At 50.9% G+C, this 20,242-nt stretch overlaps 1 protein-coding gene across 2 annotated transcripts in view; it reads left to right on the plus strand.

Annotated features, from left to right (window-relative positions):
• The window catches only part of LOC132206647 (paired box protein Pax-8-like), a 57,263-nt gene that overhangs the window by 19,237 nt on the left and 17,784 nt on the right, over window positions 1–20,242 (plus strand). For both annotated transcript variants that reach the window (XM_059641138.1, XM_059641137.1), the window contains exons 3-4: window positions 18,330–18,495; window positions 19,723–19,920. In XM_059641138.1, coding sequence (XP_059497121.1) covers window positions 18,330–18,495; window positions 19,723–19,920 — 364 coding nt within the window. The remainder of the gene's footprint in view (window positions 1–18,329; window positions 18,496–19,722; window positions 19,921–20,242) is intronic.

The following is a 20,242-nucleotide window of genomic DNA, read 5'->3' on the forward strand; positions in this document are numbered from 1 at the left end:
GATACTCTTAATAGGCACGCTTCTCTTTACACACTGTAGATATTTTCTTAATAGGCACGCTTCTGTTTACACACTGTGGATACTCTCCTAATAGGCACGCTTCTGTTTACACACTGTGGATACTCTCTTAATAGGCAGGCTTTTGTTTACGCACGGTAGATACTCTTAATAGGCACGCTTCTGTTTACGCACTGTGGATACTCTCTTAATAGGCGCGCTTCTGTTTACGCACTGTGTATACTCTTAATAGGCACGCTTCTGTTTTCACACTGTGGATACTCTCTTAATAGGCATGCTTCTGTTTACGCACTGTGGATACTCTCTTAAGAGGCACGCTTCCGTTTACGCACTGTGGATACTCTTAATAGGCACGCTTCTGTTTACGCACTGTGGATACTCTCTTAATAGGCACGCTTCTGTTTACACACTCTGGATACTCTCTTAATAGGCACGCTTCCGTTTACGCACTGTGGATACTCTTAATAGTCACGCTTCTGTTTACACACTGTGGATACTCTTAAGAGGCACGCTTCTGTTTACGCATTGTGGATACTCTTAAGAGGCACGCTTCTGTTTACACACTGTCGATACTCTTTTAACAGGCACGCTTCTGTTTACACACTGGATACTCTCTTAATAGGCACGCTTCTGTTTACACACTGTGGATACTCTTAATAGGCACGCCTCTGTTTACACACTGTGGATACTCTCTTATTAGGCACACTTCTGTTTACACACTGTACATACTCTCTTAATAGGCACGCTTCTGTTTACACACTGTGGACACTCTCTTAATAGGCACGCTTCTGATTACACACTGTGGAAACTCTTAATAGGCACGCTTCTGTTTACACACTGTGGATACTCTCTTAATAGGCACGCTTCTGTTTACACACTGTGGATACTCATAATAGGCTCGTTTCTGTTTACACACTGTGGATACTCTTAATAGGCACGCTTCTGTTTACGAACTGTGTATACTCTTAATAGGCACGGTTCTGTTTACACACTGTGGATACTCTTAATAGGCACTCTTCTGTTTACACACTGTGGATACTATTAATAGGCACGCTTCTCTTTACACACTTTGGATACTCTCTTAATAGGCACGCTTCTGTTTACACACTGTGGAAACTCTTAACAGGCACTCTTCTGTTTACACACTGTGGATACTCTTAATAGGCACGCTTCTGTTTACACACTGTGGATTCTCTCTTAATAGACACGCTTCTGTTTATGCACTGTGGATACTCTTAATAGGCACGCTTCTGTTTACACACTGTAGATACTCTCTTAATAGGCACGTTTCTGTTTACGCACTGTGGGTACTGTTTATAGGCTCGTTTCTGTTTACACACTGTGGATTCTCTTAATAGGCACGCTTCTGTTTACACACTGTGGATACTCACTAAATAGCACGCTTCTGTTTACACACTGTGGATACTCTCTTAATAGGCCCGCTTCTGTTTACACACTGTGGATACTCTCTTAATAGGCACGTTTCTGTTTACGCACTGTGGATACTCTTAATAGGCACGCTTCTGTTTACGCACTGTGGATACTCTCTTAATAGGCACATTTCTGTTTACGCACTTTGGATACTCTTAATCGGCACGCTTCTATTTTCCTACTGTTTGTACGATCTTAGTTGGACAATTGCATTTATGTTCTGTATCTCCTCTCTTCACAGGGACATATCTCAATATGTAATGTGCGTATTCACTTATCAGGCATAATTCTACTTCTGTACTTATTCTCTTTATGGATAACAATTATTTTTAGTTGCCGTAACCACCCTCTTAACAGGCACAGCTCTGTTTATGTCCAGGATCTCGGCCCTTAATAGGGACAATTCAACCAAATTCTATGTCCATTCACTTTCAGCGTGTGCAGTATTTTCATCCTTCATCCACTCTCTGAATAGGGACAATTTTATGCCTGTACTTTATTGTTTCCATCGGGGCAATTCCATTAATGCACAACTCTTACTCTCTTAATCGGGACTATTCTATCAACCTACTGTATCTACTATCTTAACAGGGACAATTCTATCAATGTAATGTACATATTCTCTTCTTAGGGGCTATTCTATTAATGTATGGCATCTACTCTGTTAATAGGGACACTATTTCGACACTTCATCAACTCTCTTAACAGAAATAATTCAACATATGTACTGCAACCCCTCTTGAAATAGGGCAAGTCTATCTGTGTACTGTCTCCATTCTCTTAATAGGGACAGCTCTATTAAAGTACTATATTCACAATCTAAACCAGGACAATTCCATTTATGTACAGAATCTGCTTCCTCAATAAAAATAATTCTTTGTAAGTACTACATCCAATCTCTCAATCAGGAGAATTAAAATTGGGTGGCTCAGCGGTTAACGCTGTCGCCTCACAGTGTCAGAGCGCGACCTTCGATTCCACCCCCAGGTAACTATCTGTGTGTGGAGTTTGCACATTTTCCCCCTGTTTGGGTGGGTTCCCTCCGGGTGCTCCAGTTTCCTCCCACAATCCAAAAGTGTGCTGGTTAGGGTGCATTGGCCGTGCTAAAGTACCCATAGTGCCCAGGGATGTGCAGGGTAGGGTGGATTGGCCGTGCTAAATTACCCATAGTGCCCAGGGATGTGCGGGTTAGGGTGGGTTGGCCGTGCTAAATTACCCATAGTGCCCAGGGATGTGTGGGTTAGGGTGGTTTGGCTGTACTAAATTACCCATAGTGCCCAGGGATGTGCAGGTTAGGGTGGGTTGGCTGTGTTAAATTACCCATAGTGCTCAGAGATGCGCAGGTTAGGGTGGATTGGCCGTGCTAAATTACCCATAGTGCCCAGGGATGTCCGGGTTAGGTTGGGTTGGCCATGCTAAATTACCCATAGTGCCCAGGGATGTGCGGGTTAGGGTGGGTTGGCCGTGCTAAATTACCCATAGTGCCCAGGGATGTGCAGGTTAGGGTGGGTTGGCTGTGTTAAATTACCCATAGTGCTCAGAGATGCGCAGGTTAGGGCGGATTGGCCGTGCTAAATTACCCATAGTGCCCAGGGATGTCCGGGTTAGGTTGGGTTGGCCATGCTAAATTACCCATAGTGCCCAGGGATTTATAGGTTAGGGTGGATTGGCCTTGCGAAATTACCCATAGTGCCCAGCGATGTGCGGGTTCGGGTGGGTTGGCCGTGGAGAATGCAGGGATACGGGAGAGTGCTTGAGTGGGATGTCTTTTGGAGGTTCAGTACAGACTTGATTGGTTGAATGTCTTCTGCATTCTCGGGAGTTTATGACAATTCCATGTTATCTCTTAACCGGTACAATTCTACTATGTAATGTATATACTCTCTTTAAGAGGACCAATTTTCCACAAGTACTGTGTGTACAATTCTATGTATGTACAGCATCTAATATCTTAAGTGGGACACTGATATGTACTGCATCTACTCTCTTATTAGAGATAATTCTAATTAAGGGCTGCAATCTCACTATGTGCTGTCTTCACTCTCTTAGTGTTTGCACTGTACCCAGTCCTGTAATATGAACCATTCTATTCACATACTGTACCCAGTCTTTTAACAGTGACAACTCTGTTTCTGCCCTGTATCTGTGTCTCAAAAGAGACAGTTCTGTTTTCAACTGAAACTACTCTCTTAATAGAGACAATTTAATGTATGCACTGTATCTACTCTCTTAATGGGGACAATTCCGCACATGCACGTTGTCTGTTCACTTAATAGATTTGGTTCTATGTTCACATTTGTTTCTACTTTCTGAATGTGACATTTCCATGTATATACACTTTCTAATCTCGTATTAGAGACAATTCCCTTAATGTAGTGTCCCTCCTCTCTGAAATAGGATCAATTGCACTGGGCTGATTCGCTTAATCGGCACAATTCTATTTATATATCGCATGTACTGTCTTAACATGGAGAAATCTAAACTGTGCTATACCTAATTTCTTACTAGGGACAGTTTTGTAGATGCACTGGTTCCACTCTCTTAATGGGACAATTCTATTTAGGTGCAATACCCAGTTTCTGATTGGAGCCAAGTCAGTTTATGTAGTGTAAGCAATCTCTTATAGGGAAAATTCTGTACATGCTCTGTATCTGCTTGTTTAATTGGGACAATTCTATTTATGTACTGTACCTACACTCTTAACAGGTACAATTCTGTGTGTATACTGGACCTACTCTCTTCGCAGGGATATTTCTATGTCTGCACTGCACTTACACATTTACTAAGCTCAATTCTATTGCTGTATTGTACCCATTCTCTTAATATGGACAATTCTGTGCATGTTCTGTGTGTACTATCCCAGCAGAGACATTTCTTTCTGCATGCAACATCGAATCTCTTAATGGGGACAATTCTGTACATGTATTGCCTCTGCTCCCTTATTTCCAGTTCTATTTATGGTCTGTAACCTCTGTCATAATAGGAACATATCTGTGTATATATTGTATCTATTCTCTTGCCGGAGATAATTCTGTTAATGTACTATACCTTCTCTGTTAATCAGGACAATGCTTTTTGTGGGCCTCTGCTCTCATCTCAGAGACAATTGTATTTGTGCACTGAACCCACACTCTAATTACGAACACCTCTGTATATGTACTGCCTCTCGCGTCTCAGTAAGGGCAGTTATATATTGTATCTAGTCTCTTAACAGAGACAGTTCTACATAACAGCTGACTGTACCTACCTTCTCCACATACACAGGCACTTTTACAATGAGTGATGCGGTTGTGATCCGTGAAACGATAAAATGGAACTGCTCACATTGCATTGACAGGCCCTTGTGCTGAAGTCAGTGGGGTTTTGAGGGTGGGTGGTGGTGTGTTTGTGTGGTGGGGAGCATGCCAACAGCATTCGGCTTTAAGAAAACAATGAGGGGTTCGTGTTTGACCAGAGATAATGGAGCAGGTGAATGAGGCAGACAGGACGTTCGGCTGTTATACCCGAGTCGGCGGTGGCAGGGCCGGGGGGTGGTGGCGGGCGCGGGGTAGTGACACAGAGACAGAGAGACAGAGAGAAAGACACAGAGAGAGAGAGAGAGAGAGAGAGACAGGGGCAGAGAGAGAGCGAGAGAGAGAGAGACGGAGAGAGAGAGAGAGAGAGAGAGAGAGACAGAGAGAGAGAGAGCTAGAGAGACAGAGAGAATCAGACAGATGCAGACACAAAGGCAGAGACAGCGAGACTGAGAGAGGGAGACAGAGAGAGAGAGAGAGACAGAGACAGAGAGAGAGAGAGAGAGAGAGAGATAGAGCGGTGGAGACAGAGAGAGAGAGAGAGAGAGCTAGAGAGAGACAGAGAGAGACAGACAGACACAGAGACAGAGGCAGAGAGAGCGAGACCGAGAGAGAGAGAGAACGACGGAGAGAGACAGAGACAGAGATGGAGAGAGAGACAGAGACAGAGATAGAGAGGAAGACAGAGAGAGAGAGAGAGACAGATACAGAGAGAGACAGAGAAAGACAGCGAGACAGAGAGATAGAGAGAGAGAGACAGAGACAGACACACACACACACAGAGAGACAGACAGATACAGAGACAGAGAGAGACAGACAGACACAGAGAGAGACAGAGACAGAGACAGACAGACACAGAGACAGTGAGAGAGCGAGAGAGAGAGAGATAGAGAGACAGAGACAGAGAGACAGACAGAGATAGAGAGACAGAGACAAACAGACAGAGAGAGAGACAGAGAGAGAGAGAGACACAGAGAGAGAGAGACAGAGAGAGAGAGACAGAGAGAGAGAGAGACACAGAGAGAGAGAGAGACAGAGACAAACAGACACAGAGAGAGAGAGAGAGAGACAGAGAGAGAGAGAGACAGAGACAGAGAGAGAGAGACACACAGAGACAGAGGGAGATGGTGAGAGAGACAGAGACAGAGGGAGAGATTCTATTGTTTATATTCAGGCTGGTTCACACTGTCCTCCCCCCACTCCCAACCCCCACATCCCTCACCACCCCCGCCTCCCCAAGGGACGTGTATCAGGTCAAGGCAAACCTCTTGTTTCTGTTTTAATTTCTGCCCTCAGATTGAAAAGGATACCCCGGGCCTGGGAAACGTTAACGAGGCAGAACGTTGAAGCAGGGATGCAACTAATCTATCAATTTGGAATCATTCGAGGGCAACGGGCAGGGGTAGGGGAGGGGACCTGAGAGTTGGGGGATGAGGGGACACAGAGAAGACAGAGAGAGAGAGAGACAGAGAGACAGAGGTGGCGGGGGGGGGGTCGCTGTAGGACGACAGACTGTGAGCATGTAGGGACTAGAATGAGGCAAATGGTGAGTGAGATATAGTTAAGGGCGGCAGACATGGAGGAAAAGGCCGGGGTAGGGCTAAGAGAGGCGTCAAGCGGTCAAGAAGGGATATAGGTTCAGGGGTAGGCCACTCAGACCCTCGAGCCTGTTCGCGTCATCAACTGAGGTCAGGCCTGATCTGAGGCCTAACTCCATAGGCCTGCTTTTGGGCCCATATTCCTTAATGGCTTTTCTGAGCAAAGCTTGTTGGGTCAGCTCCAAAAAGAAATCCTAAACATTAAAACAAATAAAGAAATGGCAGCAAATGTTTTTAAAAAAAACGACCGTTTGCCTTAAAATGTCTCCACTTGCTCCCACTTCTTCTGAGCTGGACCCTTGTTACTCCCTCAAATAAGACAAACCAGGGCAGGGCCGACACAGTTAATGGCAGGGCCCCTGGGGAGTGTTGCTGAACAGAGAGACCTTGTGGGGGGCAGGTACAGAGCTCCCTGCAAGTGGAGTCGCAGGGAGACAGGGCGGTGAGGAAGGTGTTCGGTACGTTCGCCTTTATTGGTCAGTGCGTTGAGTAGAGGGAGTTGGGAAGGTCATGTTGCAGCTCTACAGGGCATTGGGTAGGGCCACTTTGGGAATACTGCGTTCAATCCCGGTCTCCCTGCTACAGGAAGGATGTTATTAAATTGGAAAGGGTTCAGAAAAGATTTCTAGGGGTCTGAGTTAAAAGCAGAGGTTGGGACCCTTTTCCTTAGAGCACCAGAGGCTGCAGGGTGACCTTAGAGAGGTTTATAAAATTCTGAGGGGCAATGATAGAGTGAACAGCCAGGGTCTTACCCCCCAGGGTAGGGGGGTCTACAACTAGAGGTTTAGGGTGAGAGGGGAAAGATTGAAAAGGGATCTGAGGGGCAACCTTTTCACGCAGAGGGTGGAATGAGCTGCCAGAGGAAGGGGTGGGGGCTGGAACAGAGACAGCATTTAAAAGGCATCTGGATGGGGACATGGATAGGAAGGGTTTAGAGGGATAGGGGCCAAATGCTGGCAAATGGGGCTGGATTAATTTAGGGATAGCTGGGTCAGCACGGATGGATTGGGATGAAGAGGGCCTGTTTCCACACTGCTGTGACTCCTTAAGCACTTATCCATGACGGGGGCGCATCCCCCTCCTTTCTTCCTGAAGTCAATTAACCGTCCAGGGAAAATCCATCAGAGTGCATCTCGGAATGGATGGCAGGGGGAGTTGTAGGGACAGGGGTGGAAGGGTCCTGCCGTTGACCACCGGTCCAAATAGCCCAGCGAACTAGAGTTCAAACCCAGCAGCGAGAAGCTGCAAAAGTGAAATTGGCTGGCAGCACGGGTTACGAGAACGCACTCTCCCTAACAGAACCACGGTAACAACATCTGCTTGCTCTGTAAGCAGCTGAAACTGTCTCTTGGCTTATTTGACCTGATTCCAATCCCATGGGGAAAATGCCCAATCTCAACCGTTCAAAGTGATCTAGCAAACCACCCAGGTGACTAGGAATTGGACAATGCATCTTGGCTTTGCTACGTCTTTAGGTTAAACAACAAGATTTGATTTGATTTATTATCGTCACATATACCTTCCTGTCCTGTTGTTTTAGCCGTGCTCTGCATACGGGGTGTATGGCTGTGTGTCTGTTAATGGAGCCCTGTGTTAAAAACCAGGCTTCCACAAACTCCCTCACGTGTTCGCATGTCCCAGTGCGGTCACTCTGTCCCAGTACGGTCCCTCTATCCCGGTAAAGTCACTCTGTCTCACTGCGGTCACTCTGTCCCAGTGTGGTCACTCCGACCCAGTGCGGTCACTCTGTTCCCATCTGGTCACTCTGTCTCAGTGCGGTCACTCCGTCCCAGTACGGTCACTGTGTCCCAGTGTGGTCACTCCGTCCCAGTGCGGACACTCCGTCCCAGTGCGGTCACTCTGTCGCAGTCTGGTCACTCTGTCCCAGTACGGTCACTCTGTCCCACAGCGGTCACTCTGTCCCAGCATGGTCACTCTGTCTCAGTCTGATCACTCTGTCCCACTCTGGTCACTCTGCCCCAGTCAAGTCACTCTGTCCCAGTGCGGTCACTCCGACCCAGTGCGGTCACTCTGTTCCCATCTGGTCACTCTGTCTCAGTGCGGTCACTCCGTCTCAGTACGGTCACTGTGTCCCAGTGCGGTCACTCCGTCCCAGTGTGGACACTCCGTCCCAGTGCGGACACTCCGTCCCAGTGTGGTCACTCTGTCGCAGTCTGGTCACTCTGTTCCAGTGCGGTCACTCTGTCCCAGTACAGTCACTCTGCCCCAGTCTGATCGCTCTGTCCCAGTTTGGTCACTCTGTCCCAGTACGGTCACTCTGTCCCAGTACGGTCACTCTGTCCCAGTCTGGTCACTCTGTCCCAGTCTCGTCACTCTGTCCCAGTACGGTCACTCTGTCCCAGTGCGGTCACTTTGTCCCAGTATGGTCACTCTGTCCCTGTCTGCTCACTCTGTCCCAGTGTGGTCACTCTGTCCCAGTACAGTCACTCTGACCCAGTGCGGTCACTCTGTCCCAATGCGGTCACTCTGTCCCAGCACGGTCACTCTGTCTCAGTCTGATCACTCTGTCCCACTCTGGTCACTCTGCCCCAGTTCAGTCACTCTGTCCCAGTGCGGTCACTCTATCCCAGTCTGGTCACTCTGTCCCAGTGCGGTCACACTGTCCCAGTGCGGTCAATCTGTCCCAGTACGGTCACTCTATCCCAGTCCAGTGACTCTGTCCCAGTCTGGTCACTCTCTCCCAGTGCGGTCATTCTGTCCCAGTGCGGTCACTCTGTTCCAGCGCGGTCACTCTGCCCCAGTCCAGTCACTCTGTCCCAGTCTGGTCAGTCTGTTCCAGTGCGGTCACTCTGTTCCAGTGCGGTCACTCTGTCCCAGTGCAGTCACTCTGTCCCAGTGCGATCACTCTGTCCCAGTACGGTCACTCTGTCCCAGTGCGATCACTCTGTCCCTGTGTGGTCACTCTGTCCCAGTACGGTCACTCAGTCCCAGTCTCGTCACTCTGTCCCAGTACAGTCACTCTGTCCCAGTCTGGTCACTCTGTCCCAGTATGGTCACTCTGTCCCAGTGCGGTCACTCTATCCCAGTGCGGTCACTCTGTCCCAGTACGGTCACTCTGTCCCAGTCTGGTCACTCTGTCTCAGTGCGGTCACCCTGTCCCAGTGTGGTCACTCTGTCCCAGTGCGGTCACTCTATCCCAGTACAGTCACTCTGTCCCAGTGCGGTCACTCTGTCCCAGTGCGGTCACTCTATCCCAGTGCGGTCACTCTGTCCCAGTCTGCTCACCCTGTCCCAGTGCGGACATTCTGTCCCAGTACAGTCACTCTGTCCCAGTACGGTCACTCTGTCCCAGTCTGCTCACCCTGTCCCAGTGCAGTCACTCTGTCCCAGTGCGGTCACTCTGTCCCAGTGCGGTCACCCTGTCCCAGTACGGTCACTCTGTCCCAGTGCGGTCACTCTATCCCAGTCTGTGCATATGGAGACAAGTGAACTTTAGCTGTGCCTGTTCACTGGGTGCCCTGGTCATCCGCTCCCTCCCCGTTTGGCCGGTGGACCGTTTGCTCCACTCGCTGCGTGGGATCCTGTGTATCGCGTCAGCGTCCGGTCCCCTGTTGGTTTGGGGTCTTCGCTCTTTGACAAAGCGCTGTCGGACGTAGGTTTGTGCACAATCGTGACCTTATGCGGCCGGAGCTGTGAAATTTGCCGCCAAGTTTGGGTGTAGGGTTGAGTTCCTGGCGTCTGCTGTGTCTTCTGACTTGCCCAGAGGTTCGTGGAACGGAGCGGAGCACCAATGCTGTGATGAGAGCTCACACTGATGGTGTTGCCTCAAATGGGAGCGAAACGTCTGCCCACCACAGCCCTGCAAGTGAACCACCACCTTCGCACCCCGAGCTGCAAATTTTCACCAAGACTTTAAAAAATCACCCACTTGGCGATCCGAGTAATTTTATGCTTTGAGAGGGTTGAGAAGTCTCCTGCCTTGGTGAGCCTGTTCCTTCTCCCCACAATACATCTTGTCCTTCCAGGGTTAGCTCCACCTGCCAACATCGCGCCCAGCCCATCACTAATCCTCCCTGGACACCTCCTTCCTCGCCGCTAGCCTGACCATGCTGACTTCTCAACCCTGACCCGAGCAGTTGGTATGACCCTTGGCACCTTGCCCAAACCCTGTGCCAGTGCGAGGCTCGAAGCAGCAGTAGCGAACTAGGAATGTGGTCAGACAGGTGGCCAGGTAGGCTGAAGACTTCTCATCTATTAATCCCCTCTAGCGAGCCCCTGTTGCCTCTCACCTGGCATCAGAGGCTGGAGCTAGGCGGAGGCTGAGGCTGCGGGCAAGGGCCTGCTTTTATGAGGCCATGAGGAGAAATGGAGACAGAATGAATGTTTCAGTGTGGCATACATCCAGGAGATCTTTTCTTTTCCTTTATTGACTCACGAGACGAGGCCAGGCCCAGGATTTATTGCCCATCCCTAATTTAAGAGACAACCACATTGCTGTTTGGGCCTGGAGGGACCAGGCCAGGTAAAGATGGCAGTTTCCTTCCCTAAAGGGGCATTAGTGAACCAGATGGGGTTCTCCGACAACCAATTCATGGTCATCATTAGATTCTTAATTCCAGATATTTTATTGGGTTCTGCCGTGGTGGGGATTCGTACCCGGGTTCCCAGAAAGTTACCTGGATTAACAGCCCAGAGATGGTAGCACTAGGCCATCGCCTCCCCAACACATTGAAAAGTGTTCTGTCACCACCTTCGGGCGCCATTTTGAGATACAAAGTCGTTCAACCAACTTTGCCTTCTTCGGCTGGAGTCCCAAACACGGCTGCAGGATTCCTGCAAAAGTCCCTGCTCCGGGCCTACCGCAGCCAGTGGTGAGGGGGCGGGGGGTAGGTCTCCCACGCTGCCCACCCTTGCGGCCAATCCCCCGCCGCCGTTCCCAGGAATCGGGCCTACCTGCCAGGAGTCAGAACTGAGGCTTACACGCGGTGAGAGGAATGAAAAGGAAAGAGAAAAAGCCGAGAGTGTCAGAGAGAGAAAGGACGTGCCTGGAGTGGAATGTGCAGGCTTAAGCGAAACGCTACCGGTGCCGCCATCTTGGAAGTGCTTTTGCACCCCAGAGGCTGATTGGGAACTTCAAAGACCTTTGGAGGCATCCCATTGGAGAATGTGCAGTCACCGGCCCAACGTTATGGAGCCAAGCACTGACCAGAATGGCTCTCCATAAAATCCTCACAGTGTGGGACCAGACTATTCGGCCCAACAAGTAAAAACGGTGCTCCCATCCCCAGAGAGCATCCCACCAAGTCTAATACCCCTCCCCCTGCACTTCCTCTGTCCAACCCATACATCCCCAGAGACGAGGGCTGTGCTAAATTACCCATAGTGCCCAGGGATGTGCAGGTTAGAGTGGATTGGCCATGCTAAATTACCCATAGTGCCCAGGGATGTGCGGGTTAGGGTGGATTGGCTGTGCTAAATTACCCATAGTGCCCAGGGATGTGCAGGTTAGGGTGGATTGGCTGTGCAAAATTACCCATAGTGCCCAGGGATGTGCAGGGTAGGGTGGATTGGCTGTGCTAAATTACCCATAGTGCCCAGGGATGTGCAGGTTAGGGTGGATTGGCCATGCTAAATTACCCATAGTGCGCAGGGATATGCAGGCTAGGGTGGATTGGCCATGCTAAATTACCCATAGTGCCCAGGGATGTGCAGGTTAGGGTGGATTGGCCATGCTAAATTACCCATAGTGCCCAGGGCTGTGTGAGTTAGGGTGGGTTTGCCGTGCTAAATTACCCAAAGTGCTCATGGAGGTGCAGGTTAGGGTGTGTTAACTGTGCTAAATTACCCATAGTGCCCAGGGATGTGCGGGTGAGGGTGGGTTGACCGTGCTAAATTACCCATAGTGCCCAGAGATGTGCGGGTGAGGGTGGGTTGACCGTGCTAAATTACCCATAGTGCCCAGGGATGTGCAGGTTAGGGTAGATTGGCCGTGCTAAATTACCCATAGTGCCCAGGGATGTGCAGGTTAGGGTGGATTGGCCGTGCTAAATTACCCATAGTGCCCAGGGATGTGCGGGTTAGGGTGGATTGGCTGTGCTAAATTTCCCATAGTGCCCAGGGATGTGCAGGTTAGGGTGGGTTGGCCATGCTAAGTTACCCATAGTACCCAGGGATGTGTGGGTTAGAGTGGATTGGCCGTGCTAAATTACCCATAGTGCCCAGGGATGTGCAGGTTAGGGTGGATTGGCCATGCTAAATTACCCATAGTGCCCAGGGATGTGTGGGTTAGAGTGGATTGGCCGTGCTAAATTACCCATAGTGCCCAGGGATGTGCAGGTTAGGGTGGATTGGCCATGCTAAATTACCCATAGTGCCCAGGGATGTGCAGGTTAGGGTGGATTGGCCATGCTAAATTACCCATAGTGCCCAGGGATGTGCAGTTTAGGGTGGGTTAGCCATGGGAGATGCAGGGCTAAATGGATAGGGATGCCCTTCTAGGGTCACCGTGGACTCATCGGGCTGAATGGCCCACCTCCACACTGTAGAGGCTCCATGACATTGCTGCGCAGTTGGACAGGGAGAGACCGCCCCCTGGAGTATTGCGTGTGGGGGAGGTGCGGGGGTCTCCTTCTCTGAGGGGAGGGTTCTCTGGCGAAGGAAGGAGAGCAGCGAAGGGTTCCCCAGTCTGATTCCTGGGACTGGCAGATGGAGAGAGCCTGGATCGGGTTGGGATTGTATTCACTGGAGTTGAGGAGAATGAGGGGGGAGTTTCATTGAAGCCGATCAAATTCTAACAAGGAATCGGGTGAATTCAGGAAGGGTGTGCAAACTCCACCCTTCAGTCTCGCTGCGTACACGGGACTAACGTACCTTTGGAATGATATCTCAGCAAAGGAGTTAACACTGTCAGCAGAGCTGGGGTTGGCCAGTGTGAGAGTGTCTGCGCTCAACCGAAAATCAGCTTGTCATCAATGCTCAACACATTCGCCGAAAGGACTCAGGTGAAAAATCTCTCGCCGAGTGTATTCAATGCGAACACTGAGCTACAAAATGCTGAATGTTTCTGTTCCCCCCGCCACCTCTTCACAAGGAAATGAAATTCCTGTGCTCAGGAGAAAAGTTGAGAAGTTGCAGCTTGTCTGTGCAATCTGTGTTTGAGATACAGGCTTGGGCACCGCAGCCTCACAGCGCTAGGGACCCGGGTTCGATTCCACCCACGGGCGACTGTCTGTGAGAAGTTTGCACATTCTCCCCGCGTCTGCGCGGGGTTTCCTCCGGGTGCTCCGGTTTCCTCCCACAGTCCAATTGTGTGCAGGTTAGGGTGGATTGGCCGTGCTAAATTGCCCATAGTGTTCAGGGATGTGTAGATTAGGGGGATGGGTCTGGGTGGGATGTTCTGAGGTTCGGTGTGGACTTGTGGGGCCGAAGGGCCTGTTTCCACACTGTAGGGTTCCAAATTCAAATGTATCTTTGGAGGACTGGAACATAAAGATGCTGACGTGATGTTACAGTTTTACAAAACCCAGGGGTTCGACCCCGCACCACGAGCAGATGTGGGTGCTTCGGAGGGATAGACTGGTCCTGGAGGGAGTGCGTCGTAGGTTTTCAGGAATGTTACCTGGCCTTTGGGAGAGAAGAGATTACACAAATTTGGTCTGTTTTCTCTAGATTTGAGAAGGCTCACGGGGCTGATACAATCGAAAATGATCGAGGTATTGACGGGAAAAGGCAGGGTGAATAAATTATTTCCACAGGTCGGGGGGATTCAGAGCGTGACCTGAAAGACCTCAACAAATTCCGGGAGGTTTACCCTGATAGGATTTCCCAGTCCAAATTCCGTGCTGGCCTTTTCCAACCTGTTAACGTTTTCGAAGCATTCCATTTCAACGCCCTTTACAAAATAATTACAGAGATAGTAGCAACTGCAGATGCTGGAGAATCTGAGATAACAAGGTGTAGAGCTAGAGGAACACGGCAGGCCGAGCAGCATCAGAGGAGCAGGAAAGCTGATGTTTCGGCTCGGGACCCTTCCTTATTTTCTGAAGAAGGGTCTCGACCCGAAACGTCAAACTTTCCTGCTCCCTCTGAAGCTGCTGCGTTCATCCAGCTTCACACCGTGTTATCCCTTTACAATGTGCCTGCTTCTAATGCTCAGTCAATTAGTCTGTCATTCCTCGTTCCCTTCTTGTCTAATTCCGAAACGTAGTCGGTTACTTTTGACACTGATCGAGCCCGGGTAATCTATCAGTTTTGAATGCCATTCATTTTTTGAGAACAATAAGCAATACAGCCCAGGAACAGGCCCTTCGGCCCGCCAAGCCTGTGCTGACACATGTTGCCCTTCCATACTAAAACTGTCTTCCCTTACAGGATCCATATCCTGCTATTCCCTTCCCATTCATGTGTTTGTCCAGGTGCTTCCTAAATGCTGCGATCCACCCCCTCCTCTGGCAGCACGTTCCAGGCACTCACCAGCCTTTGTGTGGAAAAACCGGCCTCGCACATCCCTTTGAAATTTCCCCCCCCTACATGCGCCTTGAACCTGTGCCCCCCCAGTAACTGACCCCTCCAACGTGAGAAAGCAAACCTCATACTTTGCACTGTATCCACGCCATTCACAATCTCATAAACTTCTTTCAGGTCGCCACCACCACCGCGCCCCCCCCCCACAACCTCCTGCGTTCCAGTGAAAACAAACCCAGTCTATCCAACCTTTCTCCACAGCTAAACCCCTCTCCATACCAGGGAACATCCTGGTAAACCTTTCCTGTCCCCTCTCCAAAGCATCCACATCCTTCTGGTCATGTGGTGACCAGATCTGTGTGCAATATTCCAAGTGTGGCCTGATTAAAGTTGTATAAAGCTGCAGCGTAACTCGTCTGTCCTTATACACAATGCCATTGCCAATGAAGGCAAGAATGCCATAGACCTTTTTACTCCCTTATCTACCTGCAGTGATCTGTGAACCTGCACAGCCAGATCCCTCTGCATTTCAATGCTCCTGCAGGTTCTGCCATTCTCTGTACAACTCCCACCTGGACTTGACCTTCCGAAATGCACCCCCTCACATTTTTTTCAGTTTAATGAATATGAACCTCCCTCCGATTGCTCATTCTCCATTTGTGCTGTCAGCTGAAGCCTGTTAGCTCAGATAACCTGGAATATTGGCACATATAATCCCTGAGCTCAGTGGAATGTTCCAATTGCGATAGACCGATCTCTCTTATTGTAGCGTTTCGCAGCTGTAGCGCGAGAGGAGTAGCCTGCTCGCATAATTGCACAGCCAGGAAACCTCCCTTCTATGAATTTTATGCGCAGCGTAAACAAGCCATAGGAAGCAGGGAATGTCGGCCATTTCTGGAGCATTCCCACATCGGATTGAGTGGACAAATATCTAGTATCGCCCCTCAACTCCCATCTCCAAACAGAGCCAGAGACGGTACGCCATTTCACGCTGGTAATACGGGATACCAATTGGTGTGTGAGTGATGCCAATTTAGATGGTCGGTCGCATCAAGGTGTTGCTGTGAGTAACAATTGCTCCCAGCTCTTTCTTGATTCTCATGCTAGCTCCCAGTACTCATATTCCCCTCTCTGTTCAGGGTCCTGTTGTGCCCCTCTCACCCCTTCATGTTGGCATTCATTACCCTTCGGCTAACTCGGAGTCCCTTTCATACTTGCTGACTGCCTACGGTTCGTCTTCAAACATTGAGGAAACATCGCTCCTACCCTGTCCTTGCTCATCTACGTGATCTCCAGGGACACTTCTCTCTCAGCTTCCCCCCCCCCCACCTCTAAATTTTAGCTCATTCTCCAAAAATGAGCCAAAACATCGAGTTTAAAGGCAGAAAAATTAAAAAAAAGTTCAACTTTACCGCCCTTGCTGCGAGATGCTTCGTCATGGGACGCGGGCCTAGTGCTCAGGCTCAGGCGCCATCTTGCCTCTGCCAGCGCCAATGCCGCTGCGAGCCCCATGCCGATGCTGCCGGGCGCAGCACCAGCCCAAACGTGACTCCGTCACCACGGTGAGCCCACTTTGGGCCTACCTCGGCGACGCGGCCTTTGCCACCACTGCTGCCCTCAGTCCGCGCTGAGCCCACTTGCCACCACAAACCGGCCCTTCAACCAAGACGGAAGTGAAAGAGAAGAGGCGAGAGAGAGAAATGGAAAGAGGAAGAAAACGGAAGGAAAAGAGAAGGGAACAGATGACGGCCCCATGCTCAGCATCCTATTCCACCGCTTTACCCAGAGTGTCGGGGGAGAAAGTTCCAAACTTCCAATGTGCTTTCAGAAATCTCTCCTGAAAGGCCTGGGCCTAATCTTTAATCCGGAATCTCCAACTAATGGAAATGGTTTACCTTTGTTTAACCCGTCTTTTCCTGGTAATGTCTTGAGGACTTCGATCGGATCGGGCCTGTCTTGTCAATTCCAGGGAAAACGGGCCTCTTTCGCATCATCTCTCCTCCCCGAGGCCCAGCTGTCACCCTTGTAAGCCTATGTTGCCCTTCCCCGAAGCGAATTTACCCTTTCTGTGGCCCAGTGCCCCTAGTCAGTCTCAGAGTGCTCGACTTACAGCCTCACCAGGGCTTTCACATAACTGCGACAGAACCTTCGAACATCCCCTTAGCCTCCGAGCCCCAGCGATAAACTCTGGGAGCGGGGTAACGTGTGAGAACATGGCCAGAAAGAAAAACAGGGTGGAATATTATTTAGACAGATGGACGGACGTCAGCGCGTATTGGGGGCGGGGAGAGGGGTCTCCGGTAAAGCGAGCAAGATGTTGGCCTTTGTAGAAAGGGAGATGGAGTCCTGCTGTAAATGTGCAGGGCATCTGATGTTCCCTTAATGAAGGAAGGATCTCCCTGAATTGGACAGAAAAGATCCAGTGGGTTTGATCACTGGAAGACATTGCTGCTTTCTAAACAGAAGGATGAGACTCTGTGTCAATTTTGTCGTGATGTCAAGCCCTGATGGGATAGGATGGTCGCTGAGATTTAGCTTCAGAAACATGATCGGCCCCACGTCCACAAACATCCCACTAACCACCCGCCCCCCCCATCCCCGACGCTCAGTCGCAGCAGTGTGTACCGTCTACAAGATGCCCTGCAGCGACTCACCGAGGCCCCTCAGGCAGCACCTTCCAAACCCACCACCCACTTCCATCCAGAAGGACAAGGGGCAGCAGGTACATGGGAACACACCCCCGCCTCCTGCAAGCTCACCCTCCGAGCCCCTCACCGTCCCCGACTTGGGAAATATATCGGCCGTTCCTTCAGCGTCGCTGGGTCAGAATCCTGGGACACGCTCCCTGAGGGCACCATGTGGGGGTCCCTACACCACTTGGGACTGCAGCAGCTCACCCCTACCTTCTCAAGGGTGGGGAAATGGGACAATAAACGCTGGGCCCGACCAGGGACGCCCACACCTCGTAAATATACAGAGCCAACGAGCCTAGTGTTTAAGAAAGGGAGGGAAATTTGACTCAGAGTGTTGCTGGTATTGCACGAACTCAGGGAGCAGAGGGGGCCTGGGTATGATTGGATTCCTGAGCGAGTTAGGCAGATTTCCGATCCTTGGGTGACAGGAGGGACCAGAGACAACGCCACGATCCCTGTGGAAGAGCAGAATATTCTGTGGGGGGTAGGGGGGGGTTCCTATCCCTCACGACGTCAAAGAAAATGGACCAATTTGGGAAGCACCCCAATAGGAGAGGGATGGGAGCCGCTGAGTAGGATTTGTCAGGGTGGGGGGGCGGTGCGTCTTGAAAACAGAGCGCGAGCAACTTGCTTCGAAAATTAATGGCGAAAGACGCCGTTTCTTTCTAGCAAGCCGAGTTTCTGGGCCCCAAAATCTCGCGGGTGGGGTTTGGCAGGGCGCCACCCCGGGTCAGGTCGAAAGGAAGTGGGGCAGAGGTGGGCTCGATGGACCGAAGGGCCTGTGTCTTTATTTTTCTTCGCTGCCCCCCCGCACCCCGCCGACCCAACGACTCCCTCCGATCCCCAACGGCTCTCTGCGCTTCGGTTCCCAGGTCACGGTGGTGTCAATCAGCTCGGAGGGATGTTTGTGAACGGTAGGCCGCTGCCAGATGCGGTGAGACAACGGATCGTCGACCTCGCCCACCAGGGAGTGCGACCCTGCGACATCTCCCGGCAGCTGAGAGTGAGCCACGGGTGTGTCAGCAAAATCCTCGGCCGGTGAGAGCCTGTTTTCCCGACGGGAGCGCGGGTGAATCGATCCCACCCCCCTGCCAACCTCCACGCCATCCGGTCACGCAGCACAGAGACCAGCCCTTTGGCCCAACCTGCCCACGCCGACCCAATAGCCCAGATTAACCGGATCCCGCTTGCCAGGGTTTGGCCTATATCCTTCTAAACCATTCCCAGTTATGTCCCTATCCTTTCAATGTACCAGCCCCCACCCCTTCCTCTGGCACTTCCTTCCACACATGCACCACCCTCTGTGTGAAAATCTTGCCCCTCAGGTCCCTGTTAAATCTTTCCCCTCTCACCTTAAGCCTACGCCCCTCTAGTTTGGGACTCCCCCTACCCTGGGGAGAAAGACTTTGCCTATTCACCCTGTCCATGTCCCTCATGATTTTATAAACCTCTATAAGGTCACCCCCTCAGCCTCCGACGCTCCGGGGAAAACAGTCCCAGCCTCTCCCTGTAGCTCAAACCCTCCAACATCCTGTAAATCTTTTCTGAATCATTTCACAACATCCTTCCTGTAGCAGGGAGACCGGGATTGAATGCAGTATTCCAAAAGTGGCCCTAACCAATGCCCTGTAGAGCCACAACATGACCCTCCCAACTCCCTCTACTCAACGCACTGACCAATAAAGGCGAGCATACCGAGCACCTTATTCACTGCTCTGTCTACCTGCAACTCCACTTTCAGGGAGCTCTGTATCTGCGCCCCCCCCAAGGTCTCTCTGTTCAGCAACACTCCCCAGGACCTTACCATTAAGTGCCCTGATGTGCCTTTCCCAAAGCGCAGCCCCTCACATTTATCTGAATTAATCTCCATCTGTCCCTGCATGCTGGGAGGGATAATGGCCTTCAAATGTTGCTTCCACGGGAAACAGCTTCTCTCTGCCTGCTTTATCCGGGTTGGTTTGGACATCTCAGTGGGACGTTAAACCTTCTCCAAAGTTTTCAAGGTTACAAGTGCCAGGCAATGCCCATCTCCAGCGGGTCAGGATCTAACCATCACCCCCCTTGACATTCAATGGCGATACGATCACTGAATCCCCCCCACCCCTGCTATCAACATCCTGGGGGCTAGCATCTCCAACAGGAGAGAATCATTCGAAAGGTACCCCCATCCCATCATACGAACACCGTTGCCTCTCGTGACATTTGGATAGTCACTTTGGCTTTGCGGTTAAGGACGGTAAAGCTGAGATAGGCTGCCTCCGGCAGGTACTACGAGACCGGCAGCATCATGCCAGGGGTCATCGGCGGCTCCAAGCCCAAGGTCGCCACGCCAACCGTGGTGCAGAAGATCGCTGAGTATAAGCGGCAGAACCCGACGATGTTCGCCTGGGAGATCCGCGACCGGCTGCTGGCTGACGGGATGTGCAGCAATGACACCGTGCCCAGCGTCAGCTCCATTAACAGGTAACGGCTGTGTGCCCACAGGGCCAGGGAGCGTGGCGCTCTTCCCCTGACCCTCGCCGTGCGGCCCGTCCCACCCACATCCCACCCTCCCCTGGAGACACCTGGTGCTCCCTTGTTGGATTGAAAAATCCCTTCCCCACCCTCCTTGAAACGTAAGGCTCCCACTATTGTTGGAAAGTGAAAGCAGAGTTGCCTCGACACTTCCCCCTGCCATCCCTTGGCAATCCGGTCCCTTTCGCTTCCCTTGTGTGTGCCATTGCAATTGGCTGTTGTCAGGCTCTCAGTGGATCTGTGTGGGATGTAACTCCCCATCGCAATCCGG

Source organism: Stegostoma tigrinum, chromosome 40 (assembly GCF_030684315.1).
Source record: "Stegostoma tigrinum isolate sSteTig4 chromosome 40, sSteTig4.hap1, whole genome shotgun sequence".
Lineage (NCBI taxonomy): Eukaryota > Metazoa > Chordata > Chondrichthyes > Orectolobiformes > Stegostomatidae > Stegostoma > Stegostoma tigrinum.